This window comes from Pagrus pagrus, assembly GCF_965226575.1.
Source record: "Pagrus pagrus genome assembly, chromosome: 18".
Lineage (NCBI taxonomy): Eukaryota > Metazoa > Chordata > Actinopteri > Spariformes > Sparidae > Pagrus > Pagrus pagrus.
In genome coordinates this window covers 17,703,592-17,729,115 of record NC_140202.1, presented here as the reverse complement: position 1 = coordinate 17,729,115, position 25,524 = coordinate 17,703,592, and the positions used below count along the sequence as shown (strand labels likewise).

The 25,524-nt window shown below is 41.4% G+C and overlaps 1 protein-coding gene across 3 annotated transcripts in view; it reads left to right on the top strand.

The window, feature by feature from the left end:
- The first annotated feature begins 4,975 nt into the window (after nt 1-4,975).
- Nucleotides 4,976-25,524, top strand: part of pacrg (PARK2 co-regulated) — a 130,384-nt gene continuing 109,835 nt past the window's right edge. Inside the window, exons 1-3 of one of the 3 annotated variants that reach the window (XM_084381816.1) lie at nt 4,976-5,176; nt 21,838-21,870; nt 25,381-25,512. In XM_084381816.1, the coding sequence (XP_084237942.1) occupies nt 5,093-5,176; nt 21,838-21,870; nt 25,381-25,512 (249 nt within the window). In that variant the 5' untranslated portion in view covers nt 4,976-5,092. The remainder of the gene's footprint in view (nt 5,177-21,837; nt 21,871-25,380; nt 25,513-25,524) is intronic. The other 2 variants (XM_084381818.1, XM_084381817.1) reach the window with 2 other exon arrangements.

Sequence of the window (25,524 nt, the reverse complement as noted above, 5' to 3'; positions counted from 1 at the left end):
GTAATGTTTGATATATCATCCATATGTTCATCCTCTGGACCTGTGTCTGATTATTGCTGCTATGGTCCAGTGGGCATGTTAGAGTGTATGCTCCGAGGAAGAGCCAGCTATGCTTTCCAATATCAGCTGGCCTCAAAGCTGCTTCTATAATGCATGAAGATCAATACGCTGTGGCTTTGTGAGTGAGGCCTTGCAACTCTGCGCCCATATCAAGTATTCCCGCCAACTGCCCAGCCGTTTGAAGAGATCTATGCCCTGGATTTATCAGGGCTCAGGGGGGAGGCGCACTACATTCTGGATACCCAAACTGCTTTTGTTTGAAAAAAAAAAAAAAAGGAAACAAAGCTGGCAGTGCTGTGCTCCTGACATTTGCAGTTTTACGACAGGATGTGATGACGACTTTCAGAGAGACGTTTTTACAGAGATCAGTACTAAAAAGGCTATTTTCTCCAAACTTACCTCTAACTGATTGCCCATTAAGGGATTTCGCTGCAGTGTTTATTGTACTACAAGTGTATTTGTCTGGCTGTTGTGTTGTGTGCTCTCGCTCTGTGCAATATCAACAAATTCTGATGATTACATCACCACAAGTGTCAGCCAAAGAGTACAGAAAAATAAATTCTCAGAACATGTGGTTTGGGACTCTGCTTCTCTCACACACTCCTAAAGCAGTAGGCCTCACCCCCTGCCCTGGTGCAGTGACAGTTTTTTATTGCATGTCGACAGTCCAGGTTGGGGTGTAGATTACTTAGAGGTACCCTGTGGATTTTTCTATTTGGAAGAAACATGGCTTTATTTACATTCAAAATTTTTCACCAAAATGCATTTTGTGTATCCCCCACCAGCCAGCAAAACAAATTTAATGCATAACATGTTTAATGCATAAATGTGTTTGTTGCAAAGCCTTCTGTGGAAAATAAAAGTGTGCCTGATGTCTTCTTCTCTTCTTTTTCTACCATCACTGGATAAAAATGCTACTTTGAAAATAAGTTAAAAGTAAAAAGTTTTCTTGCTTCAAAAAATCAAGTGAAAATTGACTAAAAACAAGTAATTCATCTGACTGAAATGATTTTTAAATTAGAAATTGTTGTTGAGTACACTACATCAAAACATTTCTGTGCATCACCACAGGGGTCAAAAACTCTACAGAGCACCTTTAAGTGATTAAAGAATAAGTTTCAGCCAAAAATGAAAATTCCCTACCTGATTTCCATCAACATGGGGGTGACTAGATAATGACTGAATGTATCTAAATATTGATTCAGCGAGTGTCTTATTTATTTATTTATTTATTCATATTCATATTCATACTTTTCCTGGTTCATGGTCAAGAGCTTTTGCCTATTCCAGTATGCGTGGGAAAGAAGGTCAGACCTGCATGTTGTTGGACTATGGGGAAAAACACCCAGAGGAAACTCACCTGCACACTTGAAGAACATGCAGACTTGACTTGACAGCCCATGCAAGTGGGACTCAAAACCATATATACTATTACTAAAAACAGGGGAGACTCCATCATTTCATAAGAAAAAAAAGCAAAAATTATGAGAAAAATGAATAATACTTGTTTAACTTGTTTATTATATTGTAACACTTCAAAATTTATCTCATGACTCCACTAACCAATGTACTGCTGTGTTAAATTTACCAAACTCACTGTCAAAGGAAATCATAAAATTTCCAACACCTTCATTTGTCCACGATTGTCAACTTTGGTTGGTTTGGATTTTTTCATATCTCCTTGAACACCCAGAGGAGACCACTTCGTGTTTTATTCAAACTTTTATTGAGCACCAGGTTCTTTCAGATTAGACATTAAACTATTGAAGGCCCTGTGCACCCACACAGGTGTTTTCACTTATTCAGTTTGATTACTGTAGATCAGTGCGGAGGCTGAAGTTGGACGCTGCCATGCAGGGAATTGTGTGTGGTCACCGAAGTCCTTGTGCTAATAAAAGCAGTAATGGCGTAAGTTGTTCAAGGCATAACAGGTGCAAGAAAACTAAACAAAGTGTCAAGCATAGTCTGTGTGAACACAATCCAGAGAATGGTGCTAATCAGGCACAAGTGAAAACACCTGTCGAGGTGTACCAAGGCCATGTGGGGCCTTTAATAACCAAAGTAGTTTAGTATACTCTCAGATCAAATTTGACAAGGTTAAAGAATATAGCTCAGCTTTGTTATCGGTCAGGTGCTGCTTAATATACACTTTGGCTTTACTACATTCAAGCAACAGTTTAAAAGGCTGTAACACTTTTTACATGTATTGAGACCCCTCACAAGAAATCCCTACAATACTCCACTAATATTCCTTTTGGAGGGACTAGATCATTGTGCTGTTATAGGCACGTTATGGAGCTATGGATTTCTAGCTTTAATATTAGGCCTGTATCTCTTCTATGGTGTCCCTACAGAAGAAAAAGATAAAATCTAAGGTTGTATCTTTCTTTTCTTGTTCAAAAGTCATAAAACATGTGGTAGGCAACCACACATACGATGATCCTGATTCACATTTTCCTTGGATGGCATTTATCACAGTCCCACACCTTGCAGAGCACACTTTGTGTGACTTTCACAACCTGACGAACTGTTAAACCCAACAAGCCCCTGGCCGCTCTCCCTGCAGCCTAATGGCCTGGTCTAATGGCTGTTTGTCTTGTTTCATGGTAATTGGGGGGCAACTGACTCTGCAGCAAAGTCTCCGTCGTCCTTTTTCCTGCTGAGAATCTTCTGCCGGTCCCCTCTGGGTCCTCTGCTTTGTAGGTACCGGTTTCTTGCTCTAATGATATCATAATTGCTGTTTTCCCTCACACTGGACAATGGCTGCCAAGCCCGAAAGTGGCCCGGCAAATGAGCTGCAGATCAAACCAGGGACGCCATGATGATGAAGGAACAGTGTAGATGCAGAAAAAATAACACAAATTCATCAAAGCGTGGTGTAGGTGTGGTCCCTATTTTCGATGCCGTTACTTGTATGTTTTCCCTTGATCCTTTCCCTACCTGCAGAACCACCTAGTTACCCACAGTACATCATTAGCAGCAATAAATGCAAATATATATCTTCGCTGTGTATGATGTGTGTACAATTTGGACACCACGCACGTGTCCTTGAAGCGACTGCGATATTAACGTGACCCGTGTTGTGACTGTCAGAGCTACAGATATACGCACTAATACACACATGTTTAAACAGGAAGACACAGAACTCAAGGGACTGCCAAAACTAATGATACATTTTGTATTTCACGCATTATTCCTGCAACGTCTGCTTCTACAATTCACAAAGACCAGCTTCCATCCTCGCCACACACTCACAGGGGTGAGATAGTGCAGTGCTGTTTGAACAATCATTTCTCAGTCCAGCTGAATTCATGCTGACGCTCCAGTTTGCTCAGTTTGCTTTCTGAAAACTCCCCTCTTCCTCTTTTTAATCCTCTGAGGGGAAGCAGGGAGAGGGAAAGAGAGAGAGAGAGAGAGAGAGAGAGAGAGAGAGAGAGAGAGAGACCAGCATTGAATGCTGACAGGGACATAACTTGCCTTCCCTGCATACCTTGTTTACAGTCTCCCTCCCTGCTGCTATACCCTCCTCTCTCAATGGAGCCATAAAAAACAAATAGGGGCTTTTAGAGAAATTGCCTGTGCACTGAAGATTAATAACGGTTGCACCAGTTCACCCAAGAAAGTCTCCAGAGGCAAAAACGATATTGGAAGATTAAAAGTGCCACATCCCTAAATTGGAATGATTCAGAGCTCAGGCCGGCTCTCTAACCAGCTTATTGAGAGTCAAGGCCTTGGTCTTCCTGCCAGACAAAGAGCATCATTAAGTATTTACTTCTGGATGAGGATCCGCCGCATGAGCATAATGATGAGCTGAGGGTGTGATCGATCCTCTGTGTCTGAGATGGAGGTGTGGTGGCCAGGGAGCTGTCACAGAAGCACAAGACAGGTCACCCTGTGTGAGGGGAGGTCATTGTGCCACTGTTTGTAGCAGCCATTTGTTGAAGTAGCCTGATGGCAATATGTAAGAAGAGCACCAGTTTGACCCATTACTGTCAAACACGAGAGTAAGGTGCGATATAAATCTTTTGGCCTGCTATCCTATGTTCATATTCCTCACTCTGAGTGTGGCATTATTTTTTGTATTTTGTTGATAATGATTATTATTATTATTATTATTATTATTATTATTATTTATGCATATTCTGAACTTTGAATGGGAGCAGCTGTAACACAAACAATTTCCCATCGGGAATAATAAATATTTCTGATTCTGATTCTGATTCTGATTAAAGCTGCACACCTTTACAAACAAAGAAACTGTGGGTCTATATACGCCTCATACCTCATGATGAGTAGGATTGGGTCACAGGATTAAGATATAATAATCGATACGATACAAAGACTGAGCTCATTTTAATTTGAAGTACTTTATATACTGCATCATATTCAATAGGATCATTATATGTTTGTAATGTGTGTTGTCACCAACAGTTGCCTTTTCTATTTAAGCTTTGTGACGATGTATCCTCCAGCTAATCAAAAAGAGTTTATAGATAGCACTGTTGGAATGTAACTAAGTACATCTTAGATCTATTTGATAACCTTGGTTCATAGTTACTTTGCATACTGTATGCTGCATCAGAGCCAGAGTGGAATTTTTTTTTAAATTAATATTATTTTATTGGCAATCAGATTAATAAAACAAAGACTTGTTCCAATAATCAGAAAAATGTCGACCACATAAATATAAATATTTAATATCAGAAACTTTAAAAGTAAACATAATTTGACTCAGGTACAAATCGTATGGGTGACTTTCACTTTCACCAAAGTAACATCTTAACTTTCCTCTTACTCAAGTATCACTTTTGGGAGAGAAGAAAACAACCTGACGCTTATTGTGAAGACTCACGTACCCTCTACTGACTAACTACGACACTTGGCTCCATTTCCAGCGTTGTCCTGAAGTTTCTATGGTAACAAGGAAACACAACAAAGCGTCAAGTTACGGTTGCCGTGTTTGGGGGACACATTAATTAGTCAGTTAGGAACACTGCTCCTCATTTTCGGGTCGTCCTCAACATTTAACGAGATGACATCAGTGCATATGTCGAGGGACACGTCCGAGCTGACAACAACAGGCTTCACAATGAAGGCCACCATGAAGAACTACACGGTGAGTGAATATCGTCCATAACGTCTATTTACTGCGTGTTATTATACACGTTGTGACAAAAAATATGGCTGCTTTCATCTTAGTTAATGTTAGCTAGCTATGAACCGCTGTACTGGAAGGAGCAGCATTAAAAAAGGAGTTGGGAAATCTTATTGAAATAATCTTGAGCAGCACACTGACCCAGAGGAGACTGACTTATTTATTGCCCTGATATGAGCCTTCATATTGAAGCCCATTTCTACCAGTTAAAGGCATAATAATTATGAAATTTATTCCCCCCACAGTACGACATAATTATGAGTTAAAAAGTCTCATAATAAGTTATGATTATTTGACCTTTTGAATTTCTGTTTCATAATTGTGACCCTCCATCTCATAATGATGACTTCTGTCACATTATCTTGACTTTTTTATCTCATAATTTCTACCTTTTTATCTCATGATTATGGCTTTATCTCTCATAATTATGACTTACCACAGGAATATGTTTTTCATCCATCTTACCCTCTTCTTTTACTGGTGGAAATGGGCCTCCATATTTATCACCGTGAACCTCCCGCAAAGCCTGGTACGGGACACTTTTGCAGTATGTGATAATAACAGACAGCGTGACTGCAGCAGGTAGACTGCTTGTTTATTCACTTTGTCATTATGTTTTTCCCACTGCGAATATGTTTGCCACTGAAAATGTCAGAGCAGAAACTTCCAACAGACTATGTGTGCAAAGCCTGGACTTGTCATTTTTAAGAAAGGTCAATAGTTTGTTGGCTTAGGTCCTACTAGAGCCGGACTGGTAAAGGATTTTTAAGGCCGATACTGATACAAATATTTGGTGATTTAAAAATCTGATATTCCGATATATCGGTCGATATGTATAAAAAATAAATAAATCCAGAAATGCTCAACAAAACATACAACAGATTTCTGTAACATTAGTTATTTGTAGCTATTTATGAGTCCTCACTGAAATAATATGATAATGCAGTTTAAAAATAAACTTGTTTGTTTTATTGTCACAACAGAACAGAGGAACATCAAAATTACTAGCTAATTCCGTTTCACTCTCGGCATTAGTTTGAGCAATGCAATTCACCGGATTATGCAAACTGTGAGAAAAAAAGTGGCGGAGCAGTGCTCTGGTGCGCTCCCGCAGGACTACACTGTACACTATGCGTAAAAGCTATTTTAAATGGTTGAACCATCTCAGACAAGAGGCTCATATTAGAGCCAATGTCCACAGGTTTTTTTCGGGCAGAGAAGCGGACACAGGGGCTTAGTGTCAGAGGGACACAGAGGCTGAGTTGTGCTTTGTGTGGTAGGTTACATGAACACTGCCTGACTGGACTCCAACATGCTGCTGTCATTGTTGCACCACTATCTAGGTTAAGTTACAATTGATGGAAAAGGCAGCCTCTTACTTGCTGCTTTAAATGATCCGCTTACTGTTTTTTTTTCCCCTCTATCATTTGTCTATTGTTATTCAACAGAACTTATCATCTTTCTGCTCATTTTGTGTGGAGCAAAATGTCAACTCACTGAATAGCCCACAGAGATGGGATAGTAGCAGAAATAGGAAAAAAAAAAACAATCCCTGAAGATATTCTCTCCAACCATCATTTTCATGTTCCTCTCTGCATGTCTGCTTGTGTGTAACTCTTTTGGTCGGGCAAGCTCGGGCATGTTTCAAACAAGTAGGAGGATTTGAGAACTCCAATAACTTTTATGGACTAAAATGACACTTTTAGAACCCATTCCGAAGCTATAACGCAATGATTAGACACTATGAAACTCAGAGGCCATATGCTAAGAAAAATGCAAATGTCTGTTTTTATAACATCTTGGAGACATCACATTAACATGAGATGAAAATGTTTTATAGGCTAACATTTTTGTGGGGTACTTGGTTTTTGGGAGTGAACTTGATTTTTTACAAGTATAGTGTTGTGTGTTTTGTTCTTCTTGCCACCAAAGCTTTTATGTGCTCTTAAGAAACTATTGTGAAATCTTTTGTTGTACTAGTTGCCCTTGGCTTACTCTGGGGCAAACAAACAAAGGCTTCCTGGAAGCGAATGAGCACTCTCCATCATGGACCTTCAGTGCAGTTGAACTGTGTTGAAAGAGTTGTGTTACGACCCCAGAGGTTGTATAAACATCTCTATTTATGTATGTGCTTTAATTTCCTCTGTGCTCTATTGCCCCTCTGTTGTTTTACCTGTGTGAGTGTGTGATTGGCTGCAGGTGTGTTTGGTTAATTGAGTAACCATGTGAGTGTAGGTTGTCCAGGGAGCTACTTGCTAACCAGCAGTTTAAAAGTTGGCTCCTTCCAGTTCCTGTGGGCTCTCCTCTCTCCACTTCAACCAGACTGCCAGCATTTCATTTTCTCTGTTTTTAAATAAAACCTTTAAAATGGCTGCAAAAGCTTTTGTCGCTGGTGGCGCTGGGAGCTGGGAAGAGGGGAGTCTCATTTTCATGTTCCGCCAGGGTTCGCCCTAGGCCCTGGTCGTAACAGCTGACTAATTTCCGAAGACAATCACGTCAGGTCTTCCTCTCCTCATTTCCAGCTAATTAAGATGGATCAGGAAAGTGTAATAGGTTTGGATAACAGAGGACATCAGTCTTTATTGATGAACTGTATCGATTGGTCGGTAAAACGAGGTTTTGTGTGGTTAAGAAATGGATGATTATTAGAAATCTGGTCTAGTTGTATCTAGGATAGGTCTTCAGTACCTGTATCTGTAAATGGCGAGGTGTGGGTGGGCAATCAGAAATTTATATCACGGTATTTTGTTTTTTGCACAGATGGTATTATATCTTGGTATTACAATAATAGAAGGGATACTCCACTCCAACATGATTCTATTAGCAATGTAAAGGGATATATCTTAAGAAATACAAATTAAATAAACATTTGTGTTTATTGGCTTCAAATAGAAATAATAATGAGATATTGGCCAACATGTGTTTTGGGAGGACTGCCCAATCATGTAGGTTAATTAGGTAAATGTAATGTGATTTATTCTCAGATTTAGACAAGGGTTAGGTCTAGGCATCTCAACAGCAACTATTTGGCAGAAAACCCAAAGAATATTTATGGAAGTACATTAGTCAGTGTTAGACTAGGCTTGCCTATCAAATACGTTTACATACAGCAGCAGCAGACACACATACTGGCGAAGAACACTGAGCAGGATTTTTTGTGTAACGTTTGTAGCACAATGAACCATGTAAAATGAACGAGTTCAAACGAGACTTAACGTTCACACAATATCTCTTGACTGTTACTTAATACTAAGTACTCCAACATTGCACAAGCCTGCTGGATTAGACGGAAAATGGCAACATTTACAGGTTCCAAGTTTGAACTCAGTAACGACCATCCTTTAGCCTGAGTTTTGAATCACATCCTGCTTTTTACGTTGCTGGCCCTTGTTGAGAAAGTAGTCGGAAGTAAAATGGTGAGCGCGCATAACATGTAAGAGTTTTCTTATGTATATTTCCTAATGGCAAGCTTGGCAGCATGTCATCGTTATTGTTGCGTTTTTTTTGTTGTCAGGAATACACTAAAATCTTCTTATTCAGGAAGTTCCAGAAAAAACCCCCCTATATTTTGATTTCTGTGTTTTGTTTTGATGCTGTGTATGCTGACAGTTTTGACTTGGTTCATGGTGAAATGAGAGCACTGCATCAGAAGTTGAGGCATCCATGGTCAGCAGTAATTTAATGAATGAATTTAAGGAGAGTGTCAGTTCAATATTTTCTGTCAGCAATCCCCCGGCTCTCCCTTCCATATCTTTTCTACTTCTAAAATGTTGACAGTCCAGTCTTGGGTACTTTGATGCAAACAATATAACTAGGTCTTCCCTCTCAGAGCCATTAAGTTTCTTGCTGACAGCTATTGCCTTATTACGTTCACGCTGCACTTAAAAGAATTAGGCCTATTTGATAAATAGAACAGAAATGGCTGCACAGTTCTGATGGCAAAAACTGCAGCTGTATTTTTTCTATAGTGGAGACTGCCTTGAGATGCAAAAGAGGCAGTCAGAGCTATCATTGACTTCCTCCTCCCTTTTTGAAGGTCATAAACAAATCTCCTGTCAAGAGCCCTCACAAGGAAGGCTCCTGCAAAGCCCTTTAATATTCACAATCTCCCCAGAGGATCTGATACGTCAGATATATGAATGATACTCCTACACTGCCACACCACTGGCTAAATCCTCAACAAAAACCATTACATTTTTCAGAGGCTTGCTTGTGTCTGTTGCCTTCTGTTTTTCCCCCCTCCCCTGTGGTCACTGACATATCGCTCCAGAGAGGGCAGCTTTGCGGAGAGCTGTGATTTGTAGGTAACGACAAGGCCATTCCAAGCCTCGAAAGGGTATGGGGACTTGAAGCATAGGCTTATTATGCTTTAAAGTATTTGTGGTCATAGAAATTGAATCAATAGCACCAGCCTCTGAAACTCTCACCCTTTTTTTCTAATGATTCATACCCGAGCATTTAAAGAGAAAAAAAAAGATGCACTTTACATTCAGGTGGGAGGTCGTCACCTTGTGTTTCAGGCAGAGAGGGGAACAAAGCTGTTATTTTCTCTGTCAGAGGCTTATTCCAGCTTGGTGACAAAAAATAACAGGGGTTAGGGCGAGAGCACAAACACCTGCATAGTGCTGTGACAGGAATGGACATGATTTCACATACTGTACATGTCAACAATGCTTTTTACACAGATAAGGAAGAAGAAGTCTGAGTGAAACAAATGTCTTTAACAGTAGAATCATATGGAATTACTGTTTTTGGTAATTCCAGCAAATTGAATACATGAATACCAACCAATAGACCTTTTTTAATGGAGGAGATGCAGAGTTGTAATAGAAGGAAAAGCACATTCCATCGCAATTAAGTGTCTCAGGAAGCCATGCCATTAAGTCACCATGCACAATAATAGAGCCCTGAAAGGGCACCTAAATTAAATGCAGTCATCACTAGTGTATTTTAATTACCCCTGTGCTTCTCCAACTATGACATATGAAAAGGCCTGTACAAAAAGAGGTATTCAAGGTATATTATTGGTATGCCAGAATCTCTGATAGCTGTCTTACGCTATGCTTACATTATTTCCTCATATTAATTCTAATACTAATTCTGCAGTGTTTTGTTGCTTATTTCTAGCCTGATAAGCAGACAAAATAGCCATTTTGTTTAAGTATTCATTCATGTAGCCTGACATTGTGTTTATTTGTGAGTGAAATATTCACCCCACTGATATTAATTTCAATTAATCTCTATAAACAGATATGATGGATATAAATGCAGTATTTGTAGGCAAGGGATAAGACCTTGGAATGCAATCTCAGAACCTATAGACTGTCATCTGACAATCTAGCTTTTTATTCACTTTTTGAAAATGTTTTTGAAAAAGATTTGTCGTCTCTCAACTCCAATTCTGCTTTTGTGTCTCAAGTCGCTAATTAGACTTTAAACCAGACCATAAGCACATCGTTAATATAAGATTGAAAGTTGGAACTACTGTAAAGAAACATTGCAACATAAAGCAATTTACAGTTTCAAGATGTCCATGGTTGCACATAGTCAATGTTTATTCTGGCAGTTGGGTTGGGTTATCCATTATCCTAATATCCGGATATCCTGGGCTACACTGGCCCTTGCAGCCTGAGGCTAAATAGTTGTCAGACAATAGCCGATAGGCTCCGGCTGCTCAGGGCAATTAATTTTAAAAGAAAAGTGCTTGAAAGACTTTCTTTGAGTCTTCTTAGGCTACAACAACTTATAGAGCTGTATCGATCTCATCAATGACCATCACATTTTGGCCATTCCTGATGAATATTTTCTAAATTGCTTGCTATGCAGTTTTTTCTTGTTATTTCACCTAGAAAGCTCTGACTTGTTGACAGTTTCTCCAACCAGTGGAAGTAGTCATTTGTGGCACAACACCAGGCCTAGAGTATTTAAACAAATCAGAGATGTGGGCGGCGATAAAAGGTGAGGAGCCAGGCTAGTTTCTTCCATCTCTCTGTTTACACACAACTCTTAAAGTAAAAACATGTTGTCAATAACTATTGAGCCCAGTCATGTAGATAGGGTACAATTGATTAATAGGTTCTTGAATATGTGGAATATGTGACCTTAGATCATCATCATGCCCTCGAATTGATTTTCGCAGTCTGTAATTTGCTGTATGTTTGCCCTAACACATCCTGTATTATGGCAAACATACTGCTTTTATGCTCTGACAAAAAGCATCTCTTTAGATATTTCCAAGGTCTTAAGTGCCATGAATCCCTTCCTCTCAGTTAAATGCATCTTTATGACAAGACATGAAAGATGGGAAGAAAGTTTTAAATGTCTCTACACTCTCCTGTGTCCTACACTACAACCTGAGCAGATGTCTCAGTCCCCCCATGCTGACTTCCTCTCTGTCTTTATCTTTCTCTCTATTTCTCTGCAGAACCTTCATTCAACCAGGCGGGTGTCTGGGTTACAAGACAAATTACTGTTCATTATAATAAAATCTTATGATAAATAATAACAATGATCATTTTCAATGTACTATACTTCACCTTTAGCCGATAGTATAGAAGCATGTTTTGTTAAGATTGTGTCAGAGATGTGTTGATTAACATATCAGCTCCTTGCCTTTGACGCTCTAACCACTGAGTGTCATCTTAATAAATTAAGCCATCTGATCAAATTAAACAAGTGACGGTTTGGAATTGATCCTTGATTAGACTTTAAATGAGTCTAGAACTCCAGTGCAACCTGATTAAGTGCAATCTCGCTATGAATTCCAATATAAACTTGGTTAAAATGGCGTCTAAAATTTCATTTGGTTTAGAATTAATACAGATTTAAAGGTTTGTCTAATAGTCTGTTGTGTATCAGTTAAAGCTCGATTTAAAGCGATTAAATCCTTTCTGCCAATCGACTGAAGCACTAAACAAAACATGAACACAACAAGGATAAAAAGTTTGAGACAGAAATAAGCCCCATTGTCAGTTTTATGGATTGCAGGCAGTTGTTGACCAAGATTGAATCCTTGAAAGCTTTTTATGGAGATGAATCTGTCTATTTATTATTTTCACTCGCAGTCAGAATCATTCTTTCCCATCTCTCAAAACACATTTACCTGACACAGGAACTCATAATGTGCACAGCGTGATACATAAATTGGCCATGAAGCCGTCTGGGATGTTTTGCGTATGTTTTGTATTGAAGCGTGCCTATGCAAGTAAAGGCAAATTGAGCAAGTTTCTGCTGTCGGATGCCATGCTGTAGATTCCCTCACCTCTTTGTCAGCCTGCCTCAATTGAACCGCCGCATGGAAGTGTTTTCGAAACCAGTGGTGCTTGTAGACACACAAACCCTCGCTCACACCGAAACTGTTTTTCTGCATCCATTTTTGCTTCCCTCTGCTCCTGCACACTCATCTTATCAGCACCAGAAGCCTGTAGTCCATCCCAGTAAGCAGCAGGGTTATTTGAGGAAGAATTGAGTCATGGTAAAACAGGTTAAATTGGCAATGGACTCCGGAGGCCTGCTGCCGTTTCCATTACTATCGATCAACCACGGAGCCTAAAGGCCTTGAGTGGACGGAGCATTGGCTGACTTGGAAATCTTTTTTCGTTTTCCCCCATAAGTTTTGAGTTTGTTGACTTTGGCTGTCTTGCTTTTTACTTTGAAAGCAGTGAAAAAAGACTGACCCAAATAGAAACACATCTCAATATTGTTGGAAGATATTTTTTATCCATATGATGTTGGTAAAGGTGCAGTAAGCAATAAAGATAGCAAGAAAGATAGTTGAGTCCAAATCAACACTCTGAGTTAAAGCATTGTTTTTTTTTAAAGCATTTGACAACCTGGCCAACACAAAGCGTATTTGACAGCATGAGAACTGACCTCAAATGTCTTTTTTGCAGAATCACTTACTGCACCTTTGTTGTGACCATTAATGGTGACATTGCTTTGATCTACTACAAACCAAAATTTCGCGCTCTGATCACATTAAAAATCTACATTTCAATTACAAATGAATCTGACAGAACTCACGAGAAGTACTCCATATGCACCATCCTCAACCCAGGTATCAACAGATAGATTAGGTTGTCATTGATGGCATACTATCTGAAGTCATGACCGTTGAAATGTCTGTGACCTTTTCCGCAGTTGAGGAAAACAACATCTGGAAACTTCAGTCAGATATGGAGAAGTACTTCCACAGCATTATATCATGACCTTATAGGAAGTGCTAGGTTGATTATGTCTATTATGTTTGCTTTCCTCAGAGCTTGGTTGACAATTACACTGGCCTCTGTGTTTGTTATGTTCCCCTTCAAGCCCTTGTAGCTTGCATCCTAATTAGATGGCTTTTAATGGAGAATGTTTATTGCTCCTTGCAGGGCCTCTATTTTCCACTCTAGAGTTAATTAGCCCTATGTCATGTGATAACCAATGCAGAGGACATCTAGACCTATGCCTCTTCTATGAGCAGTGTCCTCCCTGAATCAAAAGCAGGAACGCAGGGGCGTCGGCTGAATTACGTCCTTGTTTTCACTTAGTCTCAGTCGTATTAAAAGCACAGATAAATATGAGGACATACTTTGATGTTACCATTAACCTCAGACACATAAACACACAAACACGGTGGTTGATGTTGGTTTTTTTGTCCATTACACACCAATTTTCCTGTCAATGATTAGGACTGACCATGAAATCAGTTTGATTATTATGTTGTCAGTTGATGATCTGTAAGCTTGGTGATGGTAAGACAGTTAAGTGTATGTCACCGAAACCAGGCAAATTTGTTTCAAAAGAAAATTAATTGCCAGCTTTGATAATCAACTAATCCTTCCAGCCAAATGTCAGACATTTGCTGGGTCCAGCTTCTTAAATGTGAAGATTTGCTGGGTTTTCTTTGTCGTTTATGATAAGAAATGGAGACTCTTTGGGTTTTTGACTGTTGGTTGGCCAAAGGAGCAATTTGAAGACCTCACTTTGGACTGAAATTATGATGATTAATCAATAATGAAAATAATCGTTAGTTGTAGCGCTAAGATGGAGTAATTAAAATAACTTTTTCTTGCAATATACAGTGCAGTATATTAGATATTTATAATAAAATATTAGCTGGGAAATGCTGAAAATTAGTAATCATCAGTAGTTAGACAACAGTTACTTTAAGTAAATTTTCTGGATTTCTAAACCTGTTACTCTTGACTTAATAAATAATTTATATGAAAGTCCTAATAGCCAGACCCTTTAAGAGCTTACAAATGTTGCTAATAAGCTTTAAAGCTTCAGTGATCTCTTTGTCTTTAATTTAAATTCACTTCCAAGCTAAGTCAGTGTTTACATTATATTGTGTCTATGTTCTTATGTAAATATACCAATTACAATTTGCACATAAAGCCTTTACTATCCATACTGTGGACATAGAAGTCAGCTTAATATAAACCTTAATGAGGCTATGCTTAAGTGTATCAAACTGACAGGACATTAGTCATTTATTCACCAATTATCCATCAGTATCACCCGCCACACTGACTTGTCCTTGCTGGAGGAGAATAGGCCCTTCTTTGTGTTCGATCTGCCGGTGTTGGGCGTGTTATTCACTATTCTACAGGGTCACATACTGCTTACATCAACATAATGGGAACCAGTAGCAGAAAAATCAATGCATCTGACAATGTTATTCCATTCCAATAATGCCAAATGGTGGCCTTTGCTTCGCTGGCCCCCACTTTGAAAATCTTTTAAAATCACCATCAATGCAATAAAACCAGCATGACCTTTTGGATTTTGCTGACCAGCGCAACATTCAAGGACAATGACAAAGTCCATTATGCATTTGTGATACATAGCAAATGCAACCTTGTAATAAATGTTAGAAAACAAGCATTTTACAGTACAAATAATATTTCTCTCAGAATACTTATTAGCAGATTAGTCCCTCTAAAGAGAAGGGGCATGGGAGGTCAAAGTAAAAGTGCAGCAGTGCCACCATCTTGCACACTAAATTCAGCTTCAAAAGCACAGCAGCCAACTTCATACCTAGATGCTGCTCCAGGGCTGTAGTGTACTTCACCCAGTGCCAAGAAAGTAAACCTGCAAAACCTTTGAGATTTGAAGTAGCGTGTACGTTCCCTTCTGAATCCCACTGAGGATTACTTTGCTATTTAGCTCATGCCTCGCATCCAGCTGAGTCAAAGTGCTCCCAGTCGAAAGGTACGCTGGAGGCAACGGCTCTGCTGCAGCAAGCTGGGGAAGGCAGGGAATAGGGAAAGGCTGGAAGGCAAAAGTACTCCGATACTGTCAGAAATGATCCACATCACGGCCTGGCATCCCTCTGCCCCAGCCACCTCTGCTCATTACCCTTGCCGTTCAGAAACACAGAGCAAATTCTACTAACGAGTGTTTGACCAACACGCCTTGCTGTAGCAAAGGGAGACGGGCAACCTGTTCATGACTCATTCTCTCTCTCTCCTTCTTTTTCTACATCTCTCTCTTCTTCGTTTCTCTCTGTATTTTTCCTTTCTCTCCCTCCCACTCCCTTAAGACAGAGGAGAACAAAGGGAGAGGCAGAAGAAAAGCAATATAACCTCTTGGCCCTTATCTACGGAGCACACCAGAGCATTTGTGGCCTCAGACGCAGCTTTGCCTGTCCTTTGAAGGCCCTCATCTCCCTTTGATTTTGGCCAAATGGTTCAGCACAGTGGCAGATGCTCAACTTTCCATCTGTCACTCTGACACTCATCTCTTTAGTGTTGGTGAATCTAACTGACTTTGTTTTGACTGTCTGTCTGAACAAGATTGTGACATGGATGCTGATGTGAGTGCTAATGTAAGAGATTGTGAATAAGACCTTTAAGTTGAGACAGATAAAAGAAAACCCCTCGCAACTTATTTTTAAGGTCATCTGTACTGTCTTAGCTTAATGAACATTTCAGACATCCAGTTGATACTCTGGGAGACGGGTACAGCTCAGGAGGTGGCGCAGCTTGTCTGCTGATCACAGGGTTGGCTGTTTGATCCCCACCTCCTCCTGTTTACATGTTGAGGTGTCCTTGGGCAAGACACTGAACCCTCAGCCACTTTGGATGCACAAGCCAGTGCTTTTAAAATCAATGCAAAATCAAATGTGCCGATTGGCCTAACAGGCCTAGTTGAAAGACAGACAAGTTGATGCTCCGATACTGAGTGGTTTAATGAGGAGTCGAAGGGTCATCATCACATTACCTTGACAACATTCCTCTGAGATGGGTCACAAAAAGACATAAAAATTCAAGCCAAGGAGAGTCGTAGAAGGCAGCCTTTTTATGGGAAGAAATTGGAGTGAGTAGAGGGGGAAGATATTGAAGAGCGAATATGATTCAGGAGGGAGAGGATGACGTAGCACTCCTCTTAAATAGATGAGTGCTCATTTTATGATTGAAGATGAAAGGAGTTTTGGCTGCTCAGACTGAACTTGGAAGGTCATCTTTAACTCTTGCCTAAATAATAAGCAGTAATGCACTCTTTTTAATCATTGCTTTGGTGTGCTCTGTTTTCAATATTTGTTTGTGTCAAATGGAAGCTGTGATGGAATGGAATTTGTGTTTGCTTCTGAGACTAAAGAAACGCTGGCTGTTATTGTACCCCTGATTCACTATTGCTCATTCACAGAGGCTTGATTTATGCTTGTCATCAGCGTTGTGGGATAGAGGAGGTGGCACAGAAAGACTCTAATAGCCTAGACACCTGTTTCACTGTCAGAGCATCAGCGACCTGCAATGCAGAGCAAGATGTGGAAAAGTGGGAGGGGTGATTGGGTAGATGGCTGGATAGATGAATTGAGTGTAGGAGCAAGGGTTGATAAGAATGAAGTAGATCTGTACGATGTTCATACAAATCCTTCTCAGAATAAAGGCCACCGGGTCAGCCAATCAACGAAAAAGCACTTTGGCAAAAACTGAATATTTGGGATAGTAGGATGGGCCCACCCGCCACCCCAAAGCTTCAGTTTTTTGACGAGTTGGGAGTTGAGACAACTAAACCCTTTTTACAGTGTATGTGTGTCTTTGTGTGAGCGCCTCCCTGTAGCTCAGCTGAAAGTGTCGCCTCTCTGTCTGAGAGATCTACTGCAGCAAGCACAGTGTGAGATTTGAGGCGTTGGAGATGTTGCCTGTTTTAAAGGCATCCGGGAAGCAATGAATATTTTTTTTCTTTGTCTCTCGGGCTAATTCAAAGGGTGAACTATCAGTCAGAACGTTATTCTCGCTTCTCTTTTTCATATATATCATTCACTGTTTCCTGTAACAACCTCTGCTGGGAGCCCCTTTCTCCCTTTGTAGTCTGTGGAGTAAACAAAATTTGGATTAAGAAAGCATTTCAGGTTACAATCAAGCAAGTAAAGGAGGGGGTCGATATAGTGTACGTGTGTGTGTGTTTGTGTGACTGGATGCGTGCACCTGAGTTTGGCTGAGTGTGTCTCGGGAGTCTACTAGCAGGGATGTAGCCTTCGGTGTGCTTTCCCTCCCGTTTAATTTATGTAAAGGTCAGAATTCAGACCATGCCAGGCTTTGGTCTCTGCATGGCGTCTCTGTAAGCGAAACTCCCTCATCATTTTTAACAGACGGCCTTACAGGCAGCAAGACTGATTTCCAGGAATGGAAAGTCACACTGGGCGTGTGATAAGACCAAGGGCCTGGGGTTCATTTTGCAATACATACTAATCACCTAGATAATGCTCTTCACTGTTAAACAATATTCCCGTATCAGAGGTAGAACCTGTATCTCTTCCCATGTGCAGTATGCTTATCTCCCCATGCCTCCCTCCACTCCTCAGGGATCTGTCAGTGCCGGGCTACCTGTGACACTTGTGAATGTGTGTGTGGCTGTGGGTTGGTGTGGTGGGGGGGGGGGGACTGCAGACTGACCTGCTCTCTCCTCTCACATTAGTGCGGCTGTCTGTCTGTGGCTCTGTGGTAAAATCGATGGCCTCCTGCTGCTCTGGGTGTGTCCTTCTCCTATTCCTTCCCCTGTGGGCCTACTGCTGCCAAATCAAACCTTCCACAGCTCCCGTGATGCTTCCTCACTAAAGTATGTGACCACAAATACATTGACTTGCTTGCCTATCTCACTGCCTATCTGCTCATCTCCTCGCCTGCTTCCAGCCTGCTTGCCCATCTCAGCATCTCCCCGTCCAGCTCCCTAGTTTATATCGATGACCACCTCCTTATCTGTGTAGTTGCCTGTCTCCTTACTACCTGCAAGCAAAACTTGCTGTAGATTTCAACTTTTGGATGAGTCATGCAGCTATTCTGAGCTGTGGCCAACACCCCATAACCAGTCTAAACCAAAGCATGTTGTTACTGACTTCAGGAACATTAATATTCTATGAGGCGGTTTTCAGTCAGCCATAAATTAAATGCATTTATGAGGATGTTTATTGACAAGAAGATACTTATTTGATGGGTAAAATTGGGAGGACAGTTAAATTCTTCTTTCTCAGCAGCAGAAGTGGCAACTGCAGCAAGTCAGGGATGTAGTTTTCCTTCTGTGTCTCATTAATTTCATGGCCCAGCGCAGTGTTTTAATACCTTCAGGTGTCGTCACTGATTGGGGCTGTAAAGACAAAGCATTGGATCAGTGCGTCCCACACTCTCTTAACAGCCAGGACTAGAAAGTGTGTTGCTTTGGTCCCTTTGCAGACACTCAGATACACACATATGCTTGCATATGCACACAAAAATAAACCCACAAACAAATTGCACAAATTGAACAGCGGTCAGACATGTTGCTGCACAAGAGCATGTTTCTTTTGGCCATGAATTACATGGTGTTGTGGCAAACAACTGGAAAGAGAGATTGATAATTCTTTCTAAGAAGGCGTTAGATCAAATTGTAAAATTTCACACTGGTGCTCAAATGATTACTTCAAGAAGTATTTCAATGCTGGAAAGATGGCCCTTGCATAAACTGGGCCGTCTATACAGTAGAAAGATGCAAATATGTTTTAAATTGGAGCTACATTACCAGAGAAAAATAGCTGTGGTATTCCCTTCTGCTCAAAGGTTAGAAATGTAAATCTTAGCATCCGCCGACCAGTTTGTTAGAAAAAAATAAATAAAAGCTTAATATTCCTATGGGAACTGTACTGTTCTGTTTTCAGAGAGACTGACCGAATACATGGGTCCAAAATAAAGTTCTATGTAGCTGCATTTCAGCTAATTTGGTTGCATATCAATTAATGTATGAAGTAACAGAATTAACATTCCAACACTGATTATCCATTAATTGTGAACTAATCACATAAAGTCAATGATACATCCTGCATTAATATATGTATTAAATCATCACAAGTCATGCATTATTCAAGCATTGCTTGTATATAATTTGTGCCCTCATTATAAAGTGTTAGGGATTATTTGAGTTGACCAGTTTGAAATGTTACAATTTGATGTGACAAGAATTAATTACCAATACCTTTGTTCAGTTGTTTAACCCAATGCAATGTAACACATATCAGACAAACCATATGGGTTTAACACAACTTGCACATTTGTTCTGTCCTGTATACATGTGTGTTTAAACCCTTGAATCATTGTACAGTAGATGCACATTGAAACTGAATCTGGGTTTCAGACTTACGTGAGTCAAGCAATGTGCACGTTTAGCCTCATGCGGTCTGTGCATGTGGTTTTCCCGTTCACTTAACAAGTAGTAAGAGCTAGTATATTCTGCCTTTGCCATGCCGGCCGATTCACTCTGAGCCATCATCTCAGCTGTGGTTTGGTGATATGAATCAGCCAATAGGGCTCTGTAAGCACAAGGCTGCCCTGCTGCCTGGCTGATAAGTGGGCCACACAGAGAAGATGGAAAATACTCAGGGCATTCTGACTCCCTCTCTCCCTCCCCTCGCTCTGTCTTCCTCACTCTCTTTTTCTCACTCACACAGAGCCTCTTTCACTTCCACTCCTCCCCTCACACTCCTACCTCAAACTCTTTCTTTCACATCCTGTTAACATTTCCCTGTGTCTATGCTGTTCTTTTAAGTGATGGGGTTAAACTGGAGGAGACAGAAAACAGTGGGGTGCTCTTCAACGCTTGAAGCCTCTTTTTGAAGTTCTTCTTTTAAAGTTATCCCTCTTCCGTGCATTTCAATAGTGGGTGGCTGTCACCTGTTTCATCCCTGTGTCTTTGTAGTGACACAAGGTGTGTAGTGTTGTCTTTGCCTAGCGCTGTCGTCATTTTTCATTACAAACACTGCCCTGCCTTGTGCCCGTGTGTGTGCGCAGTACAGTTGATACAAAAGCCTCTGACACAGTGACAATTGTAAAGCACACCTCTACGGTCCTGTGAGCTCTGAACAAAAGACTCTGTTACCTTTCATCAGTCTGTGGTTTTCCCGTCCAGTGAGAGCTCTTTACTCATTTGTTCTCATCCGACCTCGTCTCTCAGAACAGAGCTAATTTCTGCACATAATGAAAACCCGCTCGCAGACTGATTGCACTTCTTGCTGTTTGGTCATGAGAAATTAATGGAGTGCTTCACAAATATTGCAGATTTATTCTTCTGAAAGGAATCAGCCTCCCACCAGTCTGTGTTTTGCCCTGCAGAGGGAATGAGTAAGCAAAAATATCCTGTTGAAATGATTGTTTTGACCATATAGAGGAGATTCACTAACAGCTTAAATACCTCCATTATTTTGTTTGTGTCTTGTTCATTTGAATCTAGTTTGAGGGGAAAAAAGTGCACACCTCTAGCCAGGCTTGTATCCCTGGTGGCTGATGTGCAGGCAGCAGGCTGGGCTATTGCGGAAAATGCCCTGTAAATAAAGAAAGCTAATTTTGTTGCCTGTGGCAGTGATGTGCAAGCTGACCTTATCAGGAGAGCCTCGGCCTGTCTATTCCATCCTCTGTGACTCACATACCCTGCTCCCTCCCTCAGGAAAGGCGGCCTTCTGTACGGAGCTAGATTTCAATAACCTCTCAACCGAGAACAGCAGTGAAATGCAGAAAAAGCGAGCGAGCGAGCAAACGGGTGCCTACCCCTTTGCTGCCTCAGTAAACTGGTGATGCAATGCACCTATGTGCATTGGCGCCCTTGTTCCTGTACTAATACAATGCAACCAAATGCATTTTTGGCCCTGACAGACCCTGACAGGCGAGAGGAGATGGATAGACATAGAAAGGGAGATTAAAGAGGGCCTCATTTGAGGAAGTGCAGTCGTGATGGCAATACAGCGTTGACAATGAATTGACAGCCGTTCACCAGACATCTATCAGAGGTATTCAGAGGTGTTTTGGGTGGTGGTACGAAGGCAGAGAGATGAGAGAGTGAGCGTCGGAGCTGGAGGCCCAGGCACGGTGATGGATCACCTACATGCTGCAGCAGCCCCGCCATGCTGAACTCACCCTCAGAATTGATGAGCCACACCTCTTGTCTCCCCTTCTCCCTCTTCCTGTCATATCTATTATTACTCCATCACCCTGCTCCATTCTCCATCTCTTGATTTCGCCACTCTTCGTCTCTCTGTTCTTTCTCACTCCTTTCCAGCTTGTTCCTGTATCTGTCTCTCTCTGGCTGGTCTCACCCTCCACCTCTCTCTTAATTTCTTTCTCTCCTTGTGCCTTTTGACTACCTCTCCCCTCTCTGTGTGTCCAAATCAGGCAAGAGAGCCGTGGAAGTGCCATACCAATAAGGTTAGAGGGAGCATCTCTGTTTCTCGCGGTGACACCTTTATAAATGACAGGAGCACAGGGCCCTGCTGGTGCTCAATCACCTCTGCAGGGGCTTGCCCGTGGGGAGCTCAGCATGTGAGGTGTTCGAGCGAGTGTGTGCGTGCATGAGCGCGTGTTTGTGTGTTATTGCCTCCGTGGGTCTTGCAGCAGCCAGGTTTACGATAGAGCTAGTTGGAGCGGACAACAGCATTAGGGAGGAAACAGATTTGGAGTCAGAGTGAAGGCGAAGGAGAGAAATGACAGCCTGGAGCTCATCTGACCAGTACTGCCTTGTTATGACTCCCTGATGTGTGCACCAGGGGCACACAAAACAGACACTTCCTCCCTTTATTGCCTTACACCACCTCTATCTCTGTTCTGTAGGCTGTCGCCTCACAGGCTCGCTTTATGGCCTCCATTGAGGGGCGGGATGTTATCTGCTAGTGTAGGTCTACATTATAGGCTCCTTTTTTCTGTATTTTTCACTGTCTGTGTTTTTGTTTATGCCAGTGTTTTAGAAGAGGGAAGGATTTTGGATTACACAGGGCGTATGCTATTCTGTACGGGGCCACTCTTAACCCTTAATTTAACAACACAACCAGCTTTGCAGGTAGAATAGGGGAAGACAGGACATTCACATGATGAGTCAGATGTTTTTGGGAGAAGCAAAGCTCAAAACGATGGCGAGCCGACTAACAGTAGACTGGAATCAGCAGTAGTACAAATGCATGCTCACCCATACATAACAGAACTTAGGGACATTGAACATGGACACTGTGTGCTTCTTATCTGAAATGCTTGCCATATCTGGGCAGTAAGTTCATGTGGCTTCTCAGAAGGCTCCATAAACAGAAGAAACAAACTGTAGTTTATGTTAAGCTGCTCTTATACAAACTAGGTTAGTGGCTATTATTTTGGGATTCAGTGACAGTGGTTTTCTCTCGGCACGCAGAAGCTTGAGACCCAAATGTCATGATTGGCAGAACAGGAGCAGGCAGATCATTGAAATGGCATCAGGAAGCCGGCAGGTGATAATCTCCCTGCAACGCTGTTCCTATTACAGTTCTCCTTAAGCTGCGAGGAGCGGCAGCCGACATCTGTAGCTTGCTTCTGGTTTGGGCTTTTTTGCAGTGTCTGCAGAGTCACAAGAAAGTATGCTGTTGTGTGTGCATGCATATGTGCTTCTCTGGCTGTTGGTGTGTGTTGCCTGCCAGTGATGATAATTGGAGAGAAAACGGGGAAATAGCCGTGAAGCTTGCAACACCTCAGCCATGAACACAGGCCATGGAAGTGACTGCAGAGTCATCATTCCTGACCATAAAAGCTGCTCAGCCAGTCAATGCAGTCTGGGTTCATTCTCTCCCTGCTGCCCAGTCTGAGCTATTTTTAGCCTCCCTGTGCAGCGTGGCTCAACCGCCGTCGTAGCTACCTGGATATGAAGGCTTTGTCACTTCTGCTGGCTGGAGCAGCACTGATCTTGCAAGCTTTACAGCTTCCTATTTCCACAGCTGGGGCTGCAAAACAACTCCTGCAGTGATAGGAATGAAAAAAGACAGAGAAAAGGGGCAATACAAACAGATAACAGTGATGCATATTTCACAAGGTCTGAATGAAACAGTAACGATGTTCCGTTCTTGTTTTAACTTACCTAGTGCCTGGTGTGAAAAGACAGAAACAGTACTGTAAGGAGACAAGCTGACACTTAACTATTCAAGGCAATGCAAAGTTAAAACAACTCAAGCAATTATTGACTGCCTGCTTAAAATCTAATGGAAGAAAAGAAAAACTGGGAGCTGTCTTAGTTTCAGAAATGCATTGTTTACAAAACAATAAATGAACAATTTTCTGATAGCGTACATGATTAAACACTCCATTGCAGCTAAAATTGTGCTCAGAATAAAAGACAAGACTTAAAAGACAATGGCAGGCATGCATTTATAATTTGTTGTGATGGATTTCTTTCAGGCTATTACAGTAGCTGGTTCTGAAAAGTGCCTTTTCTTGTGTTTTACATGCATTGTTAGTCACAGACATTTTGTTAAGGTAGTCTTTCTCCTGCAGGTATACAAACCTGCGCCTATTAATTCGGCATAATATTATTCAGTATTCCCTAGCATGGTAAACAAATGCTCCAAACACATTCATTTGAAATGACTGCGCTGCAATCCCACGGTGCATTAGGGCTGTTTGAATGCAGTGAGTGCTCGGAGACACTCGCTCAGAGTCCCTCATAGTATTTTCTCCTCTCTTCTTGTTTCTCTTGAGCCTACAGTAGCTATGCAGGCACAAGCTACACACTGTCACATGTGCAACTTAAACTTTGTTCCATGTTACATCATTCCTTGGTGGCGGGTTTTAGCTACATTTGTGGTTCTAGGCTTTTTCGTATCTATTTGTCTATGAATTATGCAACAAACAGGCAACACTAGTGCATGATGTAACATAAAAAGAAAACTCCCGCTGAGTAACTTCATATTAATAGACTTAAACCCTTTAAAATCTCTCAAGTTGCATACCAATCTTTGGCAGTCCTGCCAAAGATAACACATCCTAGTCTCACTCTGCTCTGCCTGTGGGCTACTGTGGCAAAACTCTGTTTCTCAATGGGTGGTAATCTGAGGATTAATGACAGCAACACATCTGCCAGTCATGTGGCAGCGCGACACAGATGGCAGGGGATACACACGAGGGACACAGACAGGGAAAAGATTTGCTCCAACATTCTGTCATTCGTCCACTACAACATGCTGTACAAAGCTCTAATGTTTTCAATCAAATAAATCCAAATTCCTCAAGTACATTAATGGATCCCACTCGAACAGTCTAACCCTTGGGTCCTCAGCGAGGAGTTGTTGGTGGAGTATGAGTGTTTCTGTGCAGGTATTTCTGCCGTAATATGTCCCTTCAAGGGTGCTATATGTCAGTATTTATTTCATCGTCTTGGGAGTATCATTCAACATGTTAATAGCAACTTTTTTGTGAATTTAAAATAGTAACTCAACTTTTTCTCTTCACTCTCTCCTTTCTACCTCAATATGTTGCATCTACTTACATCTATTGTATGGCTACTGTCACCAATGGCCCCCACAACAAAAGCAGCAGACACTGTGGCTGTCGTGATAGGAGTCCCATTGGCTTTCAGTGGCACAGTAATAGCACATATCCAAAATGGAGGCAGAGAAAGGATGATCCTAACAATGCTTCTGGCAGTGCCTCCGGCTACAGGGCCAACGCACACACAAACGCACACACCGGCACACACTATCTGTGTTTTTTTTCCTTCCTTAGAGACGCTGAGGAGCAGGCACATGTGTCTGCCTGAATTACTTTTAAGGAAAGGCACTGGGAGAGATTGTATTCTTGTAAGAGAAAACACAGTCAATTCTGATTTTATAAGACAACATTCTCACTTGCTGTGTATGTCTCGTTCTGTTTATTTCTCTATTTGGCTCCTTTATCTTCATTTCCATTTTCTCCTTTGTGTCTGACCAGGTGGTGGGTCCCTCGCCTACAGGGGTGTTTCAGGAGCGCCCTGGCAAACCGACCGTCTTTCGCAAGTTCTACGACCGTGGAGATCTCCCGATCCACCTGGTGCATGGCAACAGACCTACAATTACATGGAAGGTAACTAATGCA